Source organism: Triplophysa rosa, linkage group LG7, assembly GCF_024868665.1.
Source record: "Triplophysa rosa linkage group LG7, Trosa_1v2, whole genome shotgun sequence".
Taxonomy (NCBI): Eukaryota; Metazoa; Chordata; class Actinopteri; order Cypriniformes; family Nemacheilidae; genus Triplophysa; species Triplophysa rosa.
In genome coordinates this window covers 454,418-478,308 of record NC_079896.1, presented here as the reverse complement: position 1 = coordinate 478,308, position 23,891 = coordinate 454,418, and the positions used below count along the sequence as shown (strand labels likewise).

General features: G+C 38.8%; 2 protein-coding genes across 2 annotated transcripts; one reads left to right on the top strand and one right to left on the bottom strand.

Annotated features, from left to right (window-relative positions):
• The first annotated feature begins 3,110 nt into the window (after nucleotides 1-3,110).
• pkp1b (plakophilin 1b) lies at nucleotides 3,111-15,823 on the top strand. Its single transcript, XM_057337146.1, has 13 exons — nucleotides 3,111-3,412; nucleotides 4,350-4,447; nucleotides 5,830-6,275; nucleotides 6,699-6,840; nucleotides 7,044-7,248; nucleotides 8,047-8,206; nucleotides 9,663-9,780; nucleotides 10,813-10,989; nucleotides 11,246-11,416; nucleotides 12,986-13,142; nucleotides 13,438-13,636; nucleotides 13,724-13,808; nucleotides 15,249-15,823. Exons 1-13 carry the CDS (start codon nucleotides 3,229-3,231, stop codon nucleotides 15,321-15,323), a joined length of 2,217 nt encoding a protein of 738 aa, XP_057193129.1. The 5' UTR covers nucleotides 3,111-3,228; the 3' UTR covers nucleotides 15,324-15,823.
• A 50-nt stretch (nucleotides 15,824-15,873) lies between these two features.
• tnnt2b (troponin T type 2b (cardiac)) lies at nucleotides 15,874-23,891 on the bottom strand. The gene is made up of 14 exons (XM_057337788.1): nucleotides 23,863-23,891; nucleotides 23,699-23,709; nucleotides 23,536-23,546; nucleotides 21,451-21,562; nucleotides 21,164-21,190; nucleotides 20,972-20,993; nucleotides 20,823-20,883; nucleotides 20,532-20,648; nucleotides 20,367-20,444; nucleotides 19,860-19,967; nucleotides 18,897-19,009; nucleotides 18,717-18,807; nucleotides 18,499-18,539; nucleotides 15,874-15,988 (listed from the first exon to the last, which is right to left on the bottom strand). The coding sequence occupies exons 1-14, from the start codon at nucleotides 23,889-23,891 to the stop codon at nucleotides 15,949-15,951; spliced, it is 861 nt and encodes a 286-aa protein (XP_057193771.1). The 3' UTR covers nucleotides 15,874-15,948.

The window sequence follows — 23,891 nt, the reverse complement described above, 5'->3', positions numbered from 1 at the left end:
TGCAGTGTGTCCGTGCATGTGTGTCAGTATTGCAGTGTGTATGTGTTAGTGATGCAGTGTGTCCGTGCATGTGTGTCAGTATTGCAGTGTGTATGTGTTAGTGATGCAGTGTGTCCGTGCATGTGTGTCAGTATTGCAGTGTGTATGTGTTAGTGATGCAGTGTGTCCGTGCATGTGTGTCAGTATTGCAGTGTGTATGTGTTAGTGATGCAGTGTGTCCGTGCATGTGTGTCAGTATTGCAGTGTGTATGTGTTAGTGATGCAGTGTGTCCGTGCATGTGTGTCAGTATTGCAGTGTGTATGTGTTAGTGATGCAGTGTGTCCGTGCATGTGTGTCAGTATTGCAGTGTGTATGTGTTAGTGATGCAGTGTGTCCGTGCATGTGTGTCAGTATTGCAGTGTGTATGTGTTAGTGATGCAGTGTGTCCGTGCATGTGTGTCAGTATTGCAGTGTGTATGTGTTAGTGATGCAGTGTGTCCGTGCATGTGTGTCAGTATTGCAGTGTGTATGTGTTAGTGATGCAGTGTGTCCGTGCATGTGTGTCAGTATTGCAGTGTGTATGTGTTAGTGATGCAGTGTGTCCGTGCATGTGTGTCAGTATTGCAGTGTGTATGTGTTAGTGATGCAGTGTGTCCGTGCATGTGTGTCAGTATTGCAGTGTGTATGTGTTAGTGATGCAGTGTGTCCGTGCATGTGTGTCAGTATTGCAGTGTGTATGTGTTAGTGATGCAGTGTGTCCGTGCATGTGTGTCAGTATTGCAGTGTGTATGTGTTAGTGATGCAGTGTGTCCGTGCATGTGTGTCAGTATTGCAGTGTGTATGTGTTAGTGATGCAGTGTGTCCGTGCATGTGTGTCAGTATTGCAGTGTGTATGTGTTAGTGATGCAGTGTGTCCGTGCATGTGTGTCACATTTACATTTAGGCATTTAGTGATGTTGGTTAGCAGTGTTGGGCAAGTTACCTCCAAAATATAAAAAATTATATATTGCTAGCTACTGTCATTTAAAAGTAATTAGTTATATTACAATATAACTGTCTTTGAATTGTAATGCGTTGCACTACTTTTCGTTACTTTTGAGTTACTTTTGTTAATATAACCACAACAGTATTACTACCCTGCTGAAAAAAACATCATAGAAATTCTAATGGTTTCCATTTAAACCACATTGGACACCATTAGGTTTTATTAAGTATCTTTTTTGTAGTTTGTTTTGGGCATTATTTGAGTATGATTTAATATAGACATTTTTATTTCCATTACAACCAATAAAATTCCCATCACAACCATTAAATCCAGTAGAAATTATGTAATGGTTTCTATTGCTTTTTTAGCAGTGTATGCATTCTAAAATGCTAAAATTACGTTTATTGCTGCTCATTATACATCTAGTGGAGGGCGATGTGTTAATGCATAATGATTGTGCTCATCAATGTCACTTTTCACTCGACCGTCCAATCACAGCGCAGGAGGGGTGGGACAAATACCGCATCAACCAATCGGCACATTCCTGTAGTCTACAACTGTATGTCTGTCTACAATGCCTAAAATAATGCAGGAGTTAACATTTGAGGAATCGAGTGTAAGTGTCTGTATCAGATAATATCTCTGGACTACCACAATAAAAAAAAGTGAATTAAACAAACTATCTGCGAAACTAATACTAGTGTGAAAATACTTTCTGTATCAAAGCAAACAATGCGTCAGTTGGCGTTCTCAGACGCGTTTAAATATTCTAATTTGTTTGTCATCCCTGTTACAGACACAAGTTGTACTATATACTGTATTTTTCAATAGAACTATGTAATAGTTGTTATATACATGTAGTATTGTGTCCCTCTTTTCACTGGGATTGTTTTTAATTATGGATTTCTTATTTCAGTCTACAAAACGAAAGTACCCTTACGAAAATTGACCATGGTTTTACTACAGTTAAAACAACAACAAAAAAACATGGTTACTGTAGTAAAACAATGGTTATCACAAAATAGCCATGGTTTTGAAACTACCTTACTGTAGTAAGACCATGGTTTTGCCCTAAGTAATCAATGCACCAAAAAACCATGGTTACTACACTTGTACCACAAAAAATCATGGTTAATTTTCGTAAGGGTACTTTCGTTTTTTTTTTTAATTCCTTTGTAGAATCCAGTCATCTTAACCGCAGATTCCAGTAACGGGAAATAGTATTATATTTTCACAGATTTTTTTTGTTTGGGAGTGGAATGTGTTGGTAAATTATAAAAAATAATAATTTCAAGGCGGAAAATACGTTGTTGTTGTAACGGGTATAATATTGCCCAAATTTGATTAGTAATGCGTTATATTACAGCATTACAGCAAAAACCAATGCATTACTGTCATGTCGTTACTTTTGTAATGCGTTACTCCCAACACTGTCAGTTAGTAATACAATGTGTCTGTACAGGTGTCAGTGATGCGGTATGTCACTGCATGTGTGCTAGTGATGTAGTGTGCCCACACATGTGTGCTAGTGATGTAGTGTGCCCACACATGTGTGCTAGTGATGTAGTGTGCCCACACATGTGTGCTAGTGATGTAGTGTGCCCACACATGTGTGCTAGTGATGCTGTGTTATTAGCTGACATCTGCAGTCTTCATGAGAGGTCGTCTCAGCTTTTGAAGGGCTGTAGTTAACAAGGCTTTCTTCATTGACAAACAACAAAATCTACGTTTGTTAATGAAACAATTCTAACTTTTGTTACGTTATTACATCCATTTTACTGGCTCTTTACTGATTATTCTTATTCTATTATTTGTATTGTTGTTATACAGACGTAGGATGGTAAGGATTCTGTAATATCTGTATTATGCAGTAAGCGTAAGCAATAACGCGCTCTGTTCTCTATTGTGAATATAAACGCCCTTCAGCCGACACCACAGCAGCACAGCCTCTTCAACTGCGCTCCTCCTCATTTACATGACATGTATTGTGTTTGATGCATGTGCGATTTGTGAAACATATCCATTATCCTTATTAAAAGTGATGACGGCGACACTTAAAGCCACTTCGTAACGCGTAATTGCGCTTTTTCCAGACGAGAACCGCCAGAGTTTCGTCCACCTGTCGGGCGTCACACGGGCGTGGATCAGGGCGGGTCCACCTGTGACTCAAAACCCATAGCAATCACAGAGCAGCCAGACGGAGCAGATAGTTGCAGCTTTACGCATTGGACCTCACCTGTCTCTGACCGGAGACAAAAGCAAAATGATGCCAGAACCTTTTAAATCAGCGCTGTCTTTGGGACATGTAGAGGACACGTCGCTGGCTTTGCCCTCGGATCATCAAATGAGATCTGCGCAACAGAGAGTTCTGGATCAGGTCTGCACCATCAAGAGAAGCAAGTCGAAATACAGCAGTAAAAGTGTTTCTGGACTCCCTTCACCCACCAGTGAGTTCATTCTGGCAATCTATTTCACAACAAATGTAGTTATGGTTGTACCAACATACTTTTGATTTTCACTCACAACGCGCTTGGGAGTTTCATTGTGTTTGCATACGGCTAATGTCGTGTTTAAAGGCATGTTTCATGATCATATATTTATGTACTTTTTAATCTGATTATATGACAAAGATTTGCAGCAAAAGTTTAGATTGTCAGTGAAAGTTGCAGATGATTTATAGTCATTTCTGAAATATCCCTGCGTGGATCCTGTCTGGATGTGTACTCACCAGTAAAAGCCTCCGAGCCAACGACGACACACTCGGTTTGTGTACTGCATTCGTGGTTCCTTATTCAAAACAAACAAACAAACAAACAAACAAACAAACAAACAACAACGGTCCATTTTATAACTTTACCCAAAACTTCAGTCAAATACTTTTTCCAGAATTATTCAACAAAACACACCACGCCACAGCTAATTCATCTAAATCTGTCATATGAAGATATAGATGAATGGATGCAATAGTTTCATTTGCTTTTTATCATTTTATTTATTTTTATCCCAGGGTACATAGAAAGTGTTCAGTGACAAAACACTTCTAGACGCATTTCATTACCATCCCAACGCAACAATCCCAAATGGCAGGAAAACATCAAATATATAATAATATAAATATGATATAAACAAATGATATATGAATAAGGTTCACTTTTTGACTCATGTCTGATCTGACCCTTAAAATGTAGCTAATTGGGTCAAACAAAATCTTTTGACTTAAATAAAATGAGTTAATATAGAAGTTGCCTGATGCTTATTTTTACATTGCAAGTACAAAAGCGAAAGATTTCTCTGTATTAAAGCATTTCTAAATGTGTTTCATGAAGAACCTGTAAATACGTCAGACGTGTAAATGTCAGGTGTTTGTGTTTTCCGCACCTTTAGGCCCTGAAAGTGACAGTGTGTTTTATGACTTCAAGCTGTCGTCTGCTTCGGCTCTCAGCGGACCCTCCATCAACAGAGGAAACACTATGACCAATGGGGTAAAGCTTCACTGAGTTTGACTCGAAGTCGTGTTTCTCACAGCGGGCGGCGTAAAGCTAGTTTTCTTCACCTTTTATCAGCTCTTTATCTCATCTGGTCAGATAACAATGGAAACTGTGTAAAGTGTCAAACGGTCTGTTGCTTATAACAAAACAGCAGGTTTAAGGGAGAGCTTTCTAGATTTGGAATGCTATTTTACTCAAAGAACAATAGTCGAGAGGACAATCCAGTTCATTTACGTAAGGTTTCATGGCAGTGGAACGTTGAAGAAAAAATCTGTGTCCTTCACACATTCACTCAACACTATTACACACTTACACTTCAACGGTTTTAAAACAGTTTCTCTTGTTCGATTCTTGTGCTTGAGAGTTCGATCAAACCTCTCCTCTTCTTCCGTGTTTATGACTCATGCGAGTGTTGTGTTACCAAAGCGCCGGGCCTGTAGCTGTTCTGCCAACCCTTCTTCATGTTTGGGTGTAGCCACAGGAATCTTAAAGACATCTACATTTAAGAAAAAGCTTAGCTTTCCTCCAGTGAGGCATGTAATGTTGTGTACAAATCTTCTGTAAATGATTTGTGTGTCAATTATGAACAGACACGGTCAGGCGTTCTCTCAGAAAGGATTTTTCCTCTCGTCTGCATTATGACGGCAAACATTAGAACAAAACTGTTGATCTGACATAAACCAGACACATATTCAGGTCAAATGTCAAATTGTTCAGGATATATTCAGTACAGGTTTGTGCGCTTGTAAGAATATAGGAATGAAATATACACTGTAAACAAATATGTCTTTTTTGTTGATTCAACTTAAAAATCTTTGTTAACTCGATGAATTTCTTGTTGAATTGACTAATATTAACATTTTTTTTTAAGTTGAACCAACCATTTTTTACAGTCTGTAGTAGAGTAATGGGCTCTCCAAAAGTTTAAAGGTTGTGAATTTTTTATTTATTTATTTTAAACTTTTATACCAAGAGTTTTCATTTAGTTGTAATTCTTAAAATATGCGTATATATTTAGATTAAGCAAGGAAATATTTCAGAATTTTGTAAACGAATGTAAGAATAACGTTTTCATACCCGCCTTTTTAAAAACATGCATTGCAATGACACATAATGTTTATAAAATGCTTTTTTAACGTTACTGCAAGAACAGTCTGCTAACTTTAAGAAAAGCTTAGGAGAAATTTTAGAGAACTTGTTCTGAGAAGTTTCTCTTTAGGTCGGCTAGTTTAGCTGAATTGATCTGTCACAAATGATGTATATTCAGCTTGAAATGGAAGACGGATCATTGTATGTTTCAAGTGTATCGTATAAAGTTACAGATAGGGTTTGATTGCTGCTGTTAACGTGACATCATCACATGTTTGTTTGTTCAGGCTAAGCAAAGGCAAAACTTTGTACGCAAGTCCATGAACTCCCGTAACTCCAGCAGCGCTCATATGAGCATGAGCTCGAGGAAAGAAGGACCTCTGTACGCTCCTGTAAAAACCCTCCCTACCCAACCCCAACCCAACAGTCTGTACGTCTCTAAAGGCACCCGCAGCGCTCCGGATCTGGGCTTTTACTCCACGGCCAATGGCGGCACTGCCCAACGAAGCCAAGCCGGCATGGGCAGATACTCCTCAGAATGGGCTGAGAAGACGATGGCTCATCCTTTATACAAACAAACTCACCAGGCTGTTGCTAACGGCACGTACGGAAGAACTGTCAGCATGAATAGAGTTAGCACCGTTCAGCCCGTCAAGAGACGGACTTCTTCCCTTCAATCCAATGGAGATTCCAGAATGTCAATCCCCAAGACTGGACAAACTGGTGGCTACGCGTGAGTTTAACCTTTCAACTTGATTTCATTAATGCACTTTAATTTCATTTAAACACTTTCACTCTATAAATTCTGTTTATTCACTATTATGAACACTAGTCACTCCTGCTAGTTATAGTGTTTTGACGGATGTTTATAGTAGTGTTTTTATTCATAGTATTTATCATTGTCATTATTTGACCACTACTGTTACATACTGTTATGTTTTACTGTCCATGCTAGTAGCATCAGTATGAATAACAAAACTTTCATTCATACTTTTAGTATTTTTTATACTTTTGTAGTATTTTTTGTGTTCACTTTACAGTATTTTTTAAATAGCATTAGGGCTTTTGATAGTTTTCTAGTTTTTTAATCTGTGATAAACTGATGAGTAACTTCATTCTCTCACTCTCTCTCTCTCTCTCACTGATTTGTGGGCAGTATGAACACAGAGCGACTGATGTCTGATATGACGATGAAGGAGGCGGTGGAGTGTTTGTTCAGTCCGGATGAGAATCATCAGTTGTGTGGAGCCGCGTACATTCAGCACAGCACCTTCACTGATGAGAAAGCCAAACAAGAGGTGTGTGTGTGTGTTCTCAACACGTGTATCATACCATGAAGCATCGTGCTGTAACATGTACCGTTGTTTCTAAAGGACGCCATCATATTTAGTGTCTCCACCCGCTCTGCTTTTCGTTCTTCCCCCTTAAAATGTGTGAAGATGACGTTTCTCTGATGACCAAATCTTGTTTCACATGAAGTGATGCGGTGTGTGTGTGTCAGGTTTTGACCCTGAAGGGAATTCCTCCTCTGATAGACCTGTTAAACAGCCCCAGTCCTCGGATTCATGAGACCGCTGCCGCTGCGCTGCGCAACGCCATCTTTAAAAACCAACCAAACAAAGATGAAGTTCATCGCGCCGGAGGAATTCCTAAAGTAGTTCAGCTGCTGGGAGAGAGCAGTGACGAGACGCACAAACACCTGACAGGTACATGACATCCCTCTCTAATGTGTCTCAGATCAGTTCGTGGAACTGTGTGTAATGTTATCAATGGGCGTCAGAACTTTCTCACATCACTTACAGGAAAGTAAACAGCGAACGCTGAAGAACAAACAGTCCAGACTTCCTCTTGAATGAATGAAATCAACTAAAACCTGTTTGAACACCCTTCCAGAATGTGTGTATGATGTCAGACTTGTGCTAGGTTATTCAAGTATAAAGTAGATAACTAACACATTGTGATGGGTTTATTCTAAGTTCAGTGTAGCGTCACTAAACTCCTCTCACAGTGAATTGTGGGTAATTGGAGTGTTCATGATCTGCAGTTTGGATTTTCAGAAACACTCGATCACTCGGGAACGTTTCATTTCAAACACTTTTTAGGACATTTAGTCTGCAAATTGCATGAACTAACATGAAGAATAACAGCAAAACAGATGAAGAAATGCTGTAAAAAGGCTGTTTTGTTGTTTGTTAGTCGATGTCATTTAATGCATTAAGACATTATTGGAACCTTGTTGTAAAGTTTCACCAGTGTTCAAATGAAGAGTTTGGTTCCAAAATGAGATAACTCCATTTAAAAAAATATTCAACTCTTAAAATATTCATGAGATGTGTGTTCATAAAAGAGTTAATGATTGATTTGAAACAATAATCTAACAACCGGGTTGTATTTAGTGTTCAGTTTAAGAAGGATAAATGTTTTGTGTGCGTGTGTGTGTGTGTGTGTGTGTGTGTGTGTGTGTGTGTGTGTGCGCGCGTGTGTGTGTGTGTGCGTGTGTACAGGTCTCCTGTGGAATCTGTCTTCAGCAGATCATATCAAACCTGATCTTCTCCGTACGGCTCTGCCAGCGCTCACAGAGAAAGTTCTTGAGCCGTACTCATCCAGCACAGACCAAACAATGGTCTCTCCAGAGGTCCTCCTCAACACCACGGCCTGTCTGAGGTATGACAACATGATGACTGATGTGTGTGTGTGTGATGCTGTCGACGAGAGAAACACCTCTTGACTTACAACACTTCAGTGTGTGACGCTTGATATTCTGCTTCTGTTCTCACAGCTCAATGTAGCCGGATCAAATATTAAAACTACATTTGTGTGTGTTTGCATTACATTATTGCATCATTAACCAGGGCGTGAAGGAAAAGTGATTGTTGTCCCTTCAGGAAATCATTTTCTTAATCTGTACACTGCAGAAAACAATTCTCAGAAAACAAGAATATCAACTCATTTCTTAAGTCATTTTGCTTTTTAAGTAAATATGTTTTGACTTAAGATTGAAAAAATCAAGTTTAAAAACAATAATGTATACAGAGTAAGACGTTATTTTTTTAAAGTGTATCTTTGTCTTAAAACATTTTGACAAAAGTGATTTACCATGTTTTGACTTGTTTCTGGAGAATATATTGCAAATTAATTTATACAGATAGCATATATATATATATATATATATATATATACATGAACAGTTTGGTTCCAAAATGAGATGTACATTTTTTTAAATTAAATTTAAAAATATATATTTTTCAAAAATCATGCTTTTTTTATTGTGCATTCCAATTCATATCAATCAAACTGCAGTTGGTTTGTTTTGATCGACGCCATAATTACTCAAAAATACAGCTAACTAACACAGTGAAAACATAACATAATAAAAACATGATTTTTGAAAAAAAACATTTTTTAAATCTCATTTATGAACCAAACTCTTCAAATATATATATATATATATACACACATCCGCGGAAAAAATAAGAGACCATTTCAGAGAGTGTTTTTCTAATTTTAAAATGGACTTTTTGTAGGTGTGCGTTTAGGTAAAATAATTATTTTTGTTTCATTCTGTGAACTACTGTCAATATTTCTACCCAATTTCAAATCAAAATATTGTTTCTATTTGCATTGATTTGCAGAAAATGAAATCTGGAGAAACTTACAGTTTTTTTTTGACTGAAAATTACAGTCAAGATGCTGTGTGTTTTTTCAGACCTCAAATACTGTAAAGAAAACACATTCACATTCACTTTTAATCAACACAACACTCATATTTCTACATGTATTTAGGAAAAAATCTAAATGATTTTTTATGTGATAACCTGGATTTTTCTCACAGTGTTCACGTTGCTGTTGGATGACTTTATGTCACTCCTGAAGTTTGATTTGGTTGAAATTTAACGGACACTGGACTGAAATGACCACAATACCTCTAGAAATGATGATTACATTTGAAATGGTCTCTTCATGTTTTCCCGTCAGTACAGAGTACAGAGAAAGTGGATGGATTTTGCATATAAACATTTAAATTGGCTTACGCCTTTGTCTAACATCTGTTTGTTATACTTTGAGGAATCTGGGAGAACATAAACGGAGATTGACGTCGTGTCTTTTGTTTTTTCAACAGAAACTTGAGTTCCTCTAAACTGGCCAATCGTCAGGCCATGCGCAACTGTAAAGGACTGATCGATTCTCTCATGCGATACACAGAGACCTGCATTAATAACGACACACCAGATAACCAGGTGTGTGTGTGTGTGTGTGTGCGTGTGTGTGTGCGTGCGTGCGTGCGTGTGTGTGTGTGTGTGTGTGTGTGTGCGTGTGCATTACGCCTATGGACTGTCCCCACGGGGATAGTCAACCAAAGTGTGTGCGTGTGTGTGTGTGTGTGTGTGTGTGTGTGTGTGTGTGTGTGTGTGTGTGTGTGTGGACTGACTCATTTAAACCTGGTGTGTAAGATAACCGGGCGTTTCCAACAGTCAAAACATGAAACTGTTGATGTCGCTAAAAAACTATAAAGGTGCATTACTCACCGTTATTCTACAGGCAAAACCTTGACAGCCGGTTTGAACATTTACTGTTTGTTCTCTGGAATTATTGTGTGAGAAATAAAGAAGACGTTGATTGCATTTATCAGTAATTACAGCTTGTCAGTTTTCTAAACAATTGTAACGGTGTGTTGGATTTTATATCCAGCCGAACAAACTTGCACTTGGCCAAAGGCAGATATGTTTTTGTGTAGTTGTGCAGTTGTGTAGCTGACTAATTTATTCATGACATATATTAGCATGAAAAGTCAGTGTAAGTGAAATATCAGATTTAATCGTAAACAAACGTTTCATGTTTTTACTCCCATTTGCTAATTACTATTTGTTTAAAACTTGTACCAAGAAAAAAGAGCTTTCTGTGTGGTTAGAGAGAAAAATGTACGTTTTAGATTTTCAACTGTTTCCAGTGTGTGAATGAGAGAAGTGTAAATGGACAGTCAATTGTGGATGCTGTGACTCTTCTCTCTTTTCTACACACATCTTTCTTTCTTTTTAAATGAATTTCTTACAGAATGATGTGATAAATCGATAGCTTCATTTAATGTTAATATTTGTTGAAACTGCACGCATGATAAAATACACAAGCATTGGATTTTGAATGGTTGCAAAGCAGCATTACAGTAAATATATATATATTAGTAGAAATGCTTATGTTATTTGAGATATCACAGCAGTACGTTGATATGAAGACTGAATGTGTGTTAATATTTGTGGTACTTTTGTTTGCAGGCTTTGGAGAATTGTGTTTGTATTCTTCATAACCTCACATATCAGCTGGAAACAGAGATGCCCTCAGCCTTTACTAAAATGAACGCTCTGGCCAGTCACGCCCGTAAGCGCACCAGCTCTTCCGAAGCCGGCCCCATCGGCTGCTTCAGCTCACAGAGTCAAAAAGTCCAGCAGGAGGTTCGTCCTCACGTTTACATCACACACACGTTTACGTGCCACCGACCGCTCCTGACCTGACCGACACAGCAAACGCTGGTGTGACCAACGGTGTGAGATGGGGCGGGACTCTCTGTTGGTGCTTAGGAAACCTGTTAATGAATATTCAGTTGCACACAATAAGTAGTATTTCATGTAAACAACGCATACGGTTTATTCCAGCAAATGCTTTGTCTCATGAACGAGCGCAGTGTGATTCTTCATTGGTGTGTTGCAGAACGTCTTTGACTATCCAGTGATGGAGGACAATAATCCTAAAGGCCTCAGCTGGCTGTTTCACTCTAAAGCCCTGCAGATGTATCTGGATCTGTTGAGCTCCAGTGACAGAGACGCCACACTTGAGGCCAGCTGTGGAGCGCTGCAGAACCTCACAGCCAATGACGGCATCGTACGTACACAATGACACATCCATCTCATGACACTGTACAGTATATCCATCGCAACTTCAGTCTTCAGATTCATCAGCATTAATCGTTTCATTCACGTCGTGCATTGACCTGTTACAACATTCATTCAGAGCATTCTGGTTTTATATAGATATTTTGTATATGTGTGTCGAACCTTTACGAACACTTACTCATTTACTAATTCATATTGTTTGATTTTGTCACATTTGATCACAATTAAGGAAGCTTATCAAAACTGTGGAACATTAAGAGAAATATGAGAATTATGTTGGGACCAAAAAATCGAAATCAAAATGTTATATTTTAGCATCTTCCGTATAGTCGACTTTTGCCTAAAATTCCCATTTTATCAAGCAGCTTTTTGAGGTCTCGCCCTGAGATGATTTTGAAACCATTTTTTAAAAAGCAGCTCTTATTGGCTGCTCTTTTGTCATTATTCAGTCATTTATTTCTGACGTTTTTAAATAATACAATTTTAGTTTGCAATGAAAACATTTATATTTTTATACAATTTTATTTTACTCAAGTGTTTGTAAACTTTAAACGTTCAACCTACATATAGATTTGTTAAATATTTGAGATTAGAGTTACTCAGTTATACTCATATTTTCCACATCTTATAAAAATAATAAACTATGGAAAAATACAAATGAAATTATGTTTAAAATGTTATCTTTTATTTTAAATGTTATACCGCAGTCTGTTGGTATAGTACGAGCGCTTTTCCACCATCGCACCGAACCATCTAAGCACAGTCTGAAACGGTTCCACACGACACGATTACAAACTGTTCTCGGTTCTATAACCGTGCTGAATCGTGCTAATGAATGCACGCAGTGTTTACAGTGTTTACATTCTAAAAATTTCCGTTATCAGCCCTGCGGTGGAAAATGAAACCATTTACGTACCGGCTGGCATGGATCGGCACGGAGTGGAACGATTAAGCAAGGAGAACGATTCGGCACGATGGTGGAAAAGTGCTCCTAGATTCGGATTGGCTGGAGGGTGTGCATTAAAGGGATTCAATGTGCTTCGCGTCGGGTGGTTCTTGGCCTATTAAAACCTTTTAATGCGTGGCTAGCTGTGGATTATCTCGTACTTATCTTTGGTCTTCTTTGATGCAGTCACAGTTTGTTTAGAATTTGCAGAACCCTGATAACACACTCCATCTGGCTTACGTCTATTTGACGTCTGCATTTACATCTGCAATACGTCTCGGAGACGTCTGTACGTCTGTAATACGTCTGCTAAAGACCCGGGATACATCTGCTGTGTAAAAACATCTGCTAAACATCTTAGGAAGAGCAGCTTTACATACATTCTAAATCATAAACATCTTCTAGATGTCTATATGACGTCTGACAGCGGACGTCTCCGAGACGTATTGCACATGAGCAAACTATGTCTTGCAGACGTCAAATAGACGTAAGCCAGATATATGTGTGCTATCAGGGTAGCAATCAGCTGCATGCAAGTAGTTGTATTTTATTGTGTGCTGTTGTGAACATTACTCATAAATCTGTTTGTTTTATATCTTGTTTTGTTGTCAGGTATCAAATGTGTTGAGTCATACAGTTGTACACAAGTTGAACGGTCTGAAACACATCAGTCCATTGGTGCAGTCGACCAATCCTGCGCTTCAGAACAGCGCCATCGCTCTGCTGGGGAATCTGTCCAGATCAACACGTACAGGAAACAGAAACATGGGTGAGCCGATGTCCTCGAGCTAAACAACCACACGTACGCTTTCTAGAGGGGTGTGTTTTTCCTTCACTCCACTTCTTGACAGCTTGTCACATACAGTATTTGACAGCTGACACAAGAAAGGGTTGGTGGGGATTCATGGGTGCGTCGTTTAAGTATTTATCGTATTTTCTTATTACTGTAGATCTTTGTCATGACCTGTCCTATAGATGTGTGTTCAGTGTGGTTATAAAGTTGCGTGTGTGTCAGTTGAAGGTTGTAAGCGTTGTGTTTTGATGAGTTCGTTCTGTTGTTCAAGCCCGTCAGAGTTTACCTCAGCTGGTGGGCTTTGTGAATTCAGGGCTGACAAAGAACGATTCCACGCCTCAGTTTGACGGCACCATGGCGACGGCTCTTCACAGCGCTCACTCCATGTTAAAAGCTGATCCTGAGTTGGGCAAGAGTTTAATAAATCCTGGATTGATCAGCGGTCTCAGCGGCATGAGTAGAAACATGATGTGAGTGTTCAAAACACAATTCATTGACTGCATGATTTTACTCTACAGTCTTTTTATTTCTTCTCTCCTGTTTGTTTGATTGTTTAGATCTCTGCCAAAGTCCAGCACAGCCGCAGGAGTTCTGCTGCACAGTCTGTGGTCAGATAAGAGCTTTCAGAGCTTTCTTAAAACGGTACGACTGCATTTCTTTAAAGAGAAACCTAAGTGTACAAGACTTTTGCTCCGATTTTCAGTCCGGACTGCAGATTGCCAGTCTGCAGGTTTGATCAGTTAGTGTGTTTCTATCTGAAACTTTCAAAAAGTCTGCAAGTGTAGGATGTCTAGTTTTAAAAAAATCTGTTCAGATTTTAAAAATCTTGTAGTGTGTTCCATTAGTCATTAGTTTTAAACATCATGATGCTTTTCCAGCACAAGAACCTTTTTATATCAGAAAAACGCTGTTGATATTTGAAATCTATAACCAACACCCCTACACTTCATTTCTCCACCCGTAAAATAACAAACTCAATCTCTAAAATAAAATCACTTATTCCACATTTAAATCTCAAGGGGTCTTTTAATATTGCATTTGCATTCTTCATCTGGATTTTTTATCCAACTTTACTGAAAAATATTTAATAATAATATCATATTTTGATAATATAACTGGGTTTTCAGAATAGCTTCGAAATTTATTTTTCTTACTGTATTAGTTTTATGCGTAAACCGTTGTAAGAATTATGCTTTAAAAAGTTGCAGATGGAGTAAGGTAAAAAACCTGTAATTTAAGAAAAATACTCATTTAGAATTTTTATCCTTTAAAGAAAAAATATCTTGTTGAAACGTTTATTTCAAGAGTTTGTAAAATAGCAATAAAAAAGACAAAGAGAGAAATGTTTCCTTCCAAACCGGCTCTCACACGCTCTGGTTTAGTATAAACATGAATGAAGTAAATGTGATAATCATGAGGGATGGCGTCTCTGTAAGACATGCCTGAGGTCGAGTGTGTGTGTGTGTGTGTGCGTTCATGTTTGTATATCCCGGTGGGGACCTAAACCTGAATGCACACCAACACATGGGGACAAATGGGCACAAAAGCTTATCAATTGTACAGAACAATATTTTTTACAAATCTAAAAATGCAAAAAGTGTTCTATGATCTTTAGGTTTAGGGTTAGGGATAGGGGATAGAATATACAGTTTGTACAGTCTAGAAAACATTACGCCTATGGACTGTCCCCACGGGGATAATAAACCAGACATGTGTGTGCGTGTGTGTGTGTCAGGGAGGTAAGGATTAGAATTTGGGTGTAACTCAGACAGTGTGAGAATACTTACAGTTAAAATTCAGCCACACCTCATGACGCCATTTCTGCAGACACCGCAGAGAAAGAGAAGGGCGTGTGTGTCCAGATGACCCGTGTGAGGAATCTAACCTTACTGGTTTCCATTGAAACATCCATCATGTTGGTTTCATGGAAGCAGCTCACACAAGAATATGTGCTCAATATCAGTTTGTCCGACCAATGGCAGACGGCGAGACTCGAGAGCATTCGGTCACTATTGCACTTTTGTGATGCAGAAATGACACGTGATGATAGTGACGATGATTTTTGTGTTTGTGTATTTACAGCAAGGGATGGATAAGAAGACTTTTGTGAATGATGCGACATCAGCAGCTTTCAGATCTCTTCAGGTCATCGACTGACCGGCACGCCGACAGACAACATGACAGAAAGACGACAGTTTTATTGCATTACATTTGAATTCTGGTTAAGAATTTCAGAACAATGGTAAGAATTAAAAGCTTTTTTCTTTAGGGGAAGTAGACACTTTTTGTTTAGCAAACAATGTCAAATACAGTGATAGGAACATGATATTTTTATTTCTCAATTTTTAGTTTTTTTCAGCACAGCCATGTTGTTTGTTACTCTTTACGATCTGTTTGCATTTCTTTAATGTCATTTTGGTTCTCAAGTGTTACAGGCAGACGTGTTTGTGCAAGTTCATACCGTATATATAGAGAGAGAGAGATATAGATTCATATATCATATGACCAGTGAGTGATTGAACTCTAAGGTTGTTTTCTTTGGCTCATTTGCATCTCATGTTCTCATATTCACATGTATTATGGTTATAAGATTATGGGTGGGCATAAGTTTGTCATATTTCAGCTCTCAGTAAAGTTCAATAAAGTTTTCAACAGCATTAGTTTGTGTCGGCTTTAATAATTCAATATCACATCACTTCCACAACCAAGGCAAGAAGAAAAACAAAAGCTTTGAAACGGTTTCATGTCTGCCAGGGTTGAGATTTCTGGTCACGCAGCAGCTTCATTTCTTCAGTCTTCTCTTGCTTCTAGAGCATTTGGTACTAAAGAAGAAAAAACATGTCAGTTATAAAAACATGAATATTTGTAAATAGAGAAACTGTAAGAACGTAAAGTCAGTTTCGCTTTGAATTGGGCTGTGGTTCTCCGCTGGTTTTGCTTTAGGCCCTGGTCTTATACCAGCAAACATAACAAAGCCATATTGACACTGTAAAACAACAGGAGCTTTTGGACATTAAACGTGAAAAATCTGTAAAAAAAGAACAGTAAAATGGCGGGGGTTTTACAGCGTGGTTTGATTTGATGAACGCCTTTTCCCATTGAAAGCGAATAAGTTCTTTCTGTGACGTCTTGATCCGTTTAGAAGCGACCCGTGAGTCTGTTTTCATCTGTGACCCAAGGGTAAGAACAAGGATCAAATGTTTCAAAGGTTCTCCCAACACTTCAGACTGAACCATTTAGGTTCTAATTCAGTTCTAAGCATTTTATAGAACGTAGGACAACAAGCTCCACCTTTAACGAATGTAATGTGCTCATTTGTTCTGCACTTTAAAAACAGGGTAGGAGCCATTTGATAATGAAGAAATGTTTCCTCTATGGCACTGCTGTCCAGAACCCTTTCAAGCGTCTTTATTGCGCTTGCGTGTACAGTAAATCATCTCTCATCCTTCCACTCGCTCTCTCGCTACTCTTCCGGTCCCTGGTCTGTGTGACCTCATCATGGATGTGTTCTGACACTCCCAGTGAATAACAGAGCGTTTCCAGCTCCCGCGGGACTCACAAGAGCTTTCGTTGTGGGCTTACGTGGCTCTGAAGAAGCGTGCAGAGCTACTGGGAGGTCGAATCCTTTCTGAGTAAGCCCTGCTCGCCGTGTTTTCCAAACCTGCTTAAACATCACAATGGCACTGAGCTTCTCTGCTAGAGTCAGATTATACACAAACACAACACCCGTGCAAGTCCGTGCAAGTCCACCCGAGAGACACAACAACACAGATCTAAACGCATTTGACTGCTGGATGTGAGCTGTTTGAAATAGAAGCAGCAGATTTTCACATGACGTACCGTTCTGCAGCTGTCCGCATTCAACCAGCGCATCATAAAAATATAGCACGCTAAATCCATGTTAATACCACGCACACTCGCATGAAGTCCAGTGGTATTCTTTGAAGTACCTTTCCAGCAAACGGAGGCCAAACAGTATCGTGGTGTTTTACTATGGTAAAGTTCAATGCTGGGTTATTTTCAACCGAGAGTTGGGCCAAACCCAACCGTTGGGTTAAATGATCCCAGAAAATGGCTTATATGACTCAGCAACGGCTGTTTTAAAGTGTAAAGTATCGGTATGAACTTTACTACAGTTCACTATGGTAAATACTAAAGTATACTAGAGTATTTTTATAGTGGGAGTTTTGTGTTTCTGTATCAGAACAAAGAGTCAATTGTTGCTTCAGGAAAGAAACATGAGAGTCTACACCAGATGAGCCGAGCGCTGTCATGAGTCTCAAATGAGTCTTGACGGAGACCCGTCGCTATGTTTCATCACAGGTTATCCTCACTCACTATTTATCACCCTGATGAAAATAAATTCTTTACACAATCACTAGATGTGGTGGAATGAGCTACCAGCCTCCATCCCGACTGCAGCATCCTTCACAAGTTTCAAAACACACCTGTTCCACATTTATTTGACTAACCAATAACGCTCTCTGTCTGTCTGTCTGTCTGTCTGTCTGTCTGTCAAAAAAACAAACAAAAAAATACTTTTGTTCATTCTCTGCTTCCTCCAGCTTTAATCCTCTTGTCGCATGGCCTTGTGAACTAACGCTACTGTTTAGCGGGTTGACAAAATGTTTAGATGCTCTCCTAGTTGTTACTCGCTTTGGATAAAAGCGTCTGCCAAATGAATGAATGTATGTATGTATGATATCTAGATATGGTATCTAAACATTCTTAAATCAAGATACGTTAACTTGAAAAGCAAATTAACTTTTGATATGAAATCTTGTTTTCTGTGAAAATGATCAAGGTTACGTTTGAAACGTAAAAATATATATACATCAATAAATAAAAATGTAATCTAAAATACAATAAAATACGATTATAAAATAAAATGTAATGATATTTAAACTTAAAATGTAAATATTAATATGACTTTATATAGCCTTTATATCTTAAATCATTTTGCTCCCCGCGAAATTCATTTTTGTTTCAGTTCTGGAACTGGAGAACAAGAGAAAAATAGTAAGAAATTCATTTTGCCGTGTGACTAAGAGCATCCAGATTCCACGTCATGTTTGATCGAACGTCTCATCACCATTCAATCTGTTTTCAGAGGGTTGGTTTAGGGGCGGGGCTACTCATTGCCCTTTTCAAATGATCCAATCACATCGTGTGAATTCGTACAAATTAGGCACCTGGTGAATTCCCCTAAAATGATGTTTTTTTTTCAGATTTGAGCCTCACTTAGAAAGTCACAGGAGCAACATCAGAGTGAGAAATCTGATTTGTGTTCAGACTCAGACCTATAAATCAACAGCGTGTGAAAATGACTCACGTTTTCTGATGGTCGCTGACTCGATTTCTGAGTACAGTAATCTGTGAAAGAGAAATGATGAGCGTGATTCAGAATGAAGATGATTCACTGACGCACAATTTCGCTGTATTCTCATGTCAATCAAAGTGAATCTTTGGGAACAGACCCAAAGTCAAGAGGGGTGTGGTGCTGATGTTTTGTCTTTCCTCTGTAACACTGTGTTCTGGTCACACAATTACCTCATATTTCTGGTGCGTGTGTTTGAACTGCAGGTCAAAATTCTCTCCTTCCAGCTGTCGCAGCCACTTGCACAGTTCATTGGCCGTCTCTCTGCATAAAAACACACACGATGAAGATCAATGTTGCTTGTACAGTCTCTGGACAGGCTCGTCATGTATGTTGTGTGTTTGTGTTTTCACCTGAGCTTGTCCTCGCTGAGGTTTTCAACGTTCAGTTCTTTACGTCGCTCGCTGAGGATGGTTCGTTTCTTCTCTCTCTCGGTTTGTTTCTTCGGTCCGCCTCTTTTGTCCGTCTGAAAGGAAACAGAAAGTTTGTTGATTTTTAAGTTCTTCAATATACAACAAAAACCAAACCGTCGAATTCTGATTCTGATAAGTTAGAAACTTTCTCGTTGGAAATGAGCAGAACTTACCTAACAAATAATGATGCACCTTTTAGAACATGAAGCGATGAATAATAATGACTTGAGAAAACGCATAGGATCGTTTCAAAAATTGGACAGAAAAAAGTAAATAAATACACAAGTATTCATAATTGCATAGTAGATAGTATGTGTACAGTCTGTAGATTTTGCAAATAGAGAATTAAAAAAACATTTTCTTTTCTTTCTATGCAAAAATTGTTGACACTTTCAGTATTCTCGTGTTATTGCCTACCTGAGATAAATTGCATTGCTGTTTTCCTTAATATTTGAACTTTGTACATTTTGTAAATGAATCCAGATGACCTATATTACGCACCCCACAATGCATGCAAACACACTGGAAATAACATCCGGTGTGGTATTTTGACTGCCAAAAAGGTTTGGCAATCCAGTTGAAAATGTCAGTCCTGTTGAAAAAACCAGCATATGCTGGTTAGGTAGGTTTTGAAGCATGGTAGCTGGTTTGTGCTTGTTTAAGCTGGTCATTTGCTGGTTTGAGCTGGTTTAAATTGGTCTTGAGCTGGTTTAAGCTGGTCCTGAGCTGGATGGACGATTTTAACCGAATTGAGCGTGTCACCTCTTTGTGTGACGACAGTTTGAATTGCTTATGGTGAAATAACATCTCTCACTATGTATTCATATGTTGTATATTCAGTGTGCTTTGTGAAATGTTGAGCGAGTTGTGTGTGAGTGAGTGATTTGAAGCACATGTCAGTACCCTCTGCATGTATCCAGCGTACTGAAAGTTTGCGAGAACTTTCTTCTTCTTGGCATCGTCATCGGCCTTCCTCTTCGCTTCTTCTTCCTCTTTTCGAGCCTTTTCCTCCTAACAAAAAACGAATTACTGATGATTAAAGTGCACTTTAGAGAATGTGAAGCTGACGTCACGCCCTATGTTGCAGTGGCGCCGCCATCTTGGGAGGATCATACTCCACTGCTATTATTGTTTTGATATGTACCGTTGCTTGTTTTGTTTGATATATGGAGAACTTGAAGTGAAAGAACCAGGAGATTGTCCTGAACGACTCTGCGTAATGCTAGTGCATTTTTTAATACGGCAAGACCGACCAACCATAGAGTTATATTTCCTAATCAAACAAGAAAAACAAAGCACTGCATTGAACGCACCAGCAGCGATCCTCCCAAGATGGCGCAACATTCAAGGCGGCGTGACGTGGATTAACAAGCTCTATATACTACAGCTCATCCTCTCTGAGAGACTCACGGCCAGTTTGATCTGACGTTCTTTCTCTCGCTCGGTGTGAATCCTCTGCTGTTCGGCGCGCTCCGACCTGCGGTTCTCCTGAGTTTCACCACACCACAGTGACGAATCAATTCATCCCTGCTGAACATTTGTTGTTGAACTTTTTAAAAGATGAAGGGGTCTTACGATTCGCTGCGTGAGTTTGATGAGTTCTTCTTCATCCTTCTTTCTGTTCTCAAAGTGAGCCTCGATGAGCGTCTGCAGCTCCGTCAGATCTTTCTCCATACGTTTGCGATGAATATCCTGAGGTTATGTTTTTAAAGGGTTAAAGAGCTAATTACACATTTTAACTGCACTGCAGTGCTGTAGGAATCTCTAAATACAGATCATTTAACATGTGATTTATGACAGGCATTGCACAATAATTTACAGCATGGATAGATAAACAGTGTAAAATAAACATCTATAAGTACTCACGTCAAAATCAACTTTCTCTCCATCAGGAATTTTAGGAGGAACCATAGCTGGTACAAAGGGTCTTACAAAAAGACAATCAAAAACAAGAAAGACGTAAACGTTTTGTCACATGGATGGTGTGGATTCTGAAGGATCCAAATGACACTCACTTTTGCTTTGGTTTCGCTCCTTCTGGATCATTAAGAGGAAAGAAAAGGTTTTAAAAACACACACATCAAATACACTATATATTATTTAGGACTATTTGATGATGTGGTTCGGGGGTCGAGGAGTTCATTCGGATATTTCAGCTCATTTTCAGGTAGAACCTGTTTGCATTGATCTGATGGTATCACATTTACCTTCCTCTCCGGGTTCTTCAACGGCATCTAAACAAAACCAGATGAAAACTGCTTTTGACACAAAACACCACAAACGTGCAGCTCAAGCCTCAGCGGCTTGAAAGATCTTAACAGAGACAAGAATCCAAACAAAAAGCTTTCTCTTCTTGCTGAACTGGTCGGTCATCTTGTTCAAAATATCTCAGGCTCAAAGTCTTTTGCTAAATATGCTGAATCTTTGACATTTATGACTATATGTATGTGTGATAGTGACTCTCGCTGAAGGATGTTGAACTTGAACCTTTTACCTGCTTGCTGTCGAACGGACGTTTGATCCTTCACGAGCCCTGAAACAAGAACACAAACACCAAGAGACGTCTCACCAGAATAGATATTATACTGAAAGTCACATGCGTTATTCTTTTATTCTCATTATTAATTATTTGAGTGAACCTCACAAACAAGACATATTTTGCACATTTGACATTTTCATGACAATTAAGAACATTCCTGCTCTAAAGTCTCATAAGCGTCGTGTGCACATATTTTATTTGGTGTTATTTCTCAATGGCGATTCTCATTAGAGTAGCTACTAATTCTGAATGAAATCCTGTCTGAAAAAAGTGAAGTCTTTAACAATACGTAATTTTGTAATGATGTGTCAAAATGATATATAATTAGATGAATGATTTAATCTTGTCTTTTAATCATTTGTACCATAAGACATCGTCATGTTATTTGTTTGTTTTTGTCTAGACGGGATTCATTTTATTGCTGAGAATCTTCAAAGGAGATTTATATTAATAGATTTAAGAAGAATTGGGTTCAAATGTGTTTCATTGTCATGATGATAATGTCACTTTATGCAACGTTTATGAATTCATTTCTTTTATGGTGAGAAATAAGTCAAACATGTTTTATAGAACATCGTGCGGTTAGTGAAAGCAGGAATATCTTCATCCATCTGCTCCTCCTCCAGCACCAGCTCCTCTGACATCATCGTCTTCATCATCATCATGATGGTGAGAATACAAGCACATGCGTGTCAAACACACGTACACACTGATTTGATATAAATCATCTTACAGACTGACCTTAACCCAAACCCACATGTTTTGATTGAGGTTTTTTTATATCTATTTAAACACCAACACAGACACACTTAAACCAGATTGAACTGTTAAGTTTCAGAGATTTGACGGTGGAGTGGAGAAACAGGCCCATTCATTGACACAATACATCATTAGGCGTGTGGATGATGTCGCTCAATGACGTTACATAATCAATGTCGTTTGGGAAAAGTGCAGATCCTCCACCCTTAAACCCATCCAGCTACACCTGTGAACACACCCTCACTTTAATATCACCATCTGATGCCAAAGAACATGATATCACACACACGCACGCACGCACACACACACACACACACGCTCAAATGCCCTCTCACAGAAACACACACACACGAATCCCTGTCCTGCTCTCTCCGTGTGTTGTTGGACATCAGAACACTCATCTCTCTTCAACACAACTTCAGTGGCAGTACATGTGACATTTCTCTCTGTCGGCGTCAGATGAGCTGATGTATAAACCGGATCTACTGGAGGGAGGAAACCTGAGGCTCATTTAGGTCGAGCCAGGACTCGAGAGAGAATGAGACGCCTTTGTGCTCCTCTCAACAGCCCCAAACAGATCCACTTCACATCTCCAATCCAGAACACAGACTGAAAAACCTTGCTACAGTATGAGCCAACACATCTCGTGACTAAACTTTACCACACACTCTAGTGTCCTTTGCTATTTACTATAGTAGTTCAATTCCTACTAAATATGACTAATGTTAATCTATATACAGTATTTACGACAATTCACCAATTCACACTGCAGCATACTGTAGTATACATGAATAAAGTCTACTAAAATTAACCACAGTTCACTATAGGATATATTAAAACTTACTACATATTTATCATTTATCGTGGCAACTGACATAATCATTTTCCAAATGTTTTGTCAGGAACATAAAGCTAAATCCAAAATATTACTTTGACGAAGTCAACCCATGTAAGTGATATTTTAGGGTCAGAGCGAAAGTGTTGAAGGGATTGAAGTGATTTATTCACAGAGGTTTGCATCATTATGAGTCATGAGAACAGAGTAATTCGGTAGGTGTCGATATCTGTGAATAATGTGCGTTCTATCCCTTTTATTAACACAGCGTCAGGCAATGACACATTATATTTAATAACCCGTTATTAAACGAAATCTCATCTCTGGACATTTGTGTGTATGCGTCACAATCCTGCAGATGTAGGGTTTAGCCACGATCAATAGACTTCACATACTGTTAGATGGTTTATGTGAACGTGTGCTTTCATCAGCCATAATGTTCACACCTTTCTCTGCACTATAAAAAGATGTCATGAGGTAACGTTGATTTAACGGACTAAACCTGACTTCATTAGGTTACGCCTATGCCACACGCTGGAACAGAAAGAGACTTTAACTTGTCACTCACTGGATTTTGTGTTTTGTCAAGAAAAACAGAAGAAAACTTACCATCCTGCTCCCTAGAAAGCAGAAACAGCAATACGTTTGAAACATAATCGCAAAAGAAATATTCACATGTATTAAACTCGAATGGCATGCGTTTACGGTCGGGTAATGAGTTTGTTTCTCATGTGTGTTCACATCTATCATGCGGTCGATAAACACACACTTACTCGTACTCGGCGTCCTCTTTCTCTGACAT

Coding starts and splice junctions, on each gene's coding strand:
- pkp1b (XM_057337146.1), top strand. CDS start 3,229: ATGATGCCAGAACCTTTTAAATCAGCGCTGTCTTTGGGACATGTAGAG. Junction 4,448..5,829: donor GAAACACTATGACCAATGGG/GTAAAGCTTCAC, acceptor TTGTTTGTTCAG/GCTAAGCAAAGGCAAAACTT. Junction 8,207..9,662: donor AACACCACGGCCTGTCTGAG/GTATGACAACAT, acceptor TTTTTTCAACAG/AAACTTGAGTTCCTCTAAAC.
- tnnt2b (XM_057337788.1), bottom strand. CDS start 23,891: ATGTCAGAGAAAGAGGACGCCGAGTACGA. Junction 20,884..20,971: donor GGAGCGAAACCAAAGCAAAA/GTGAGTGTCATT, acceptor TCTTTTTGTAAG/ACCCTTTGTACCAGCTATGG. Junction 19,010..19,859: donor ACGCTGGATACATGCAGAGG/GTACTGACATGT, acceptor GTTTCCTTTCAG/ACGGACAAAAGAGGCGGACC.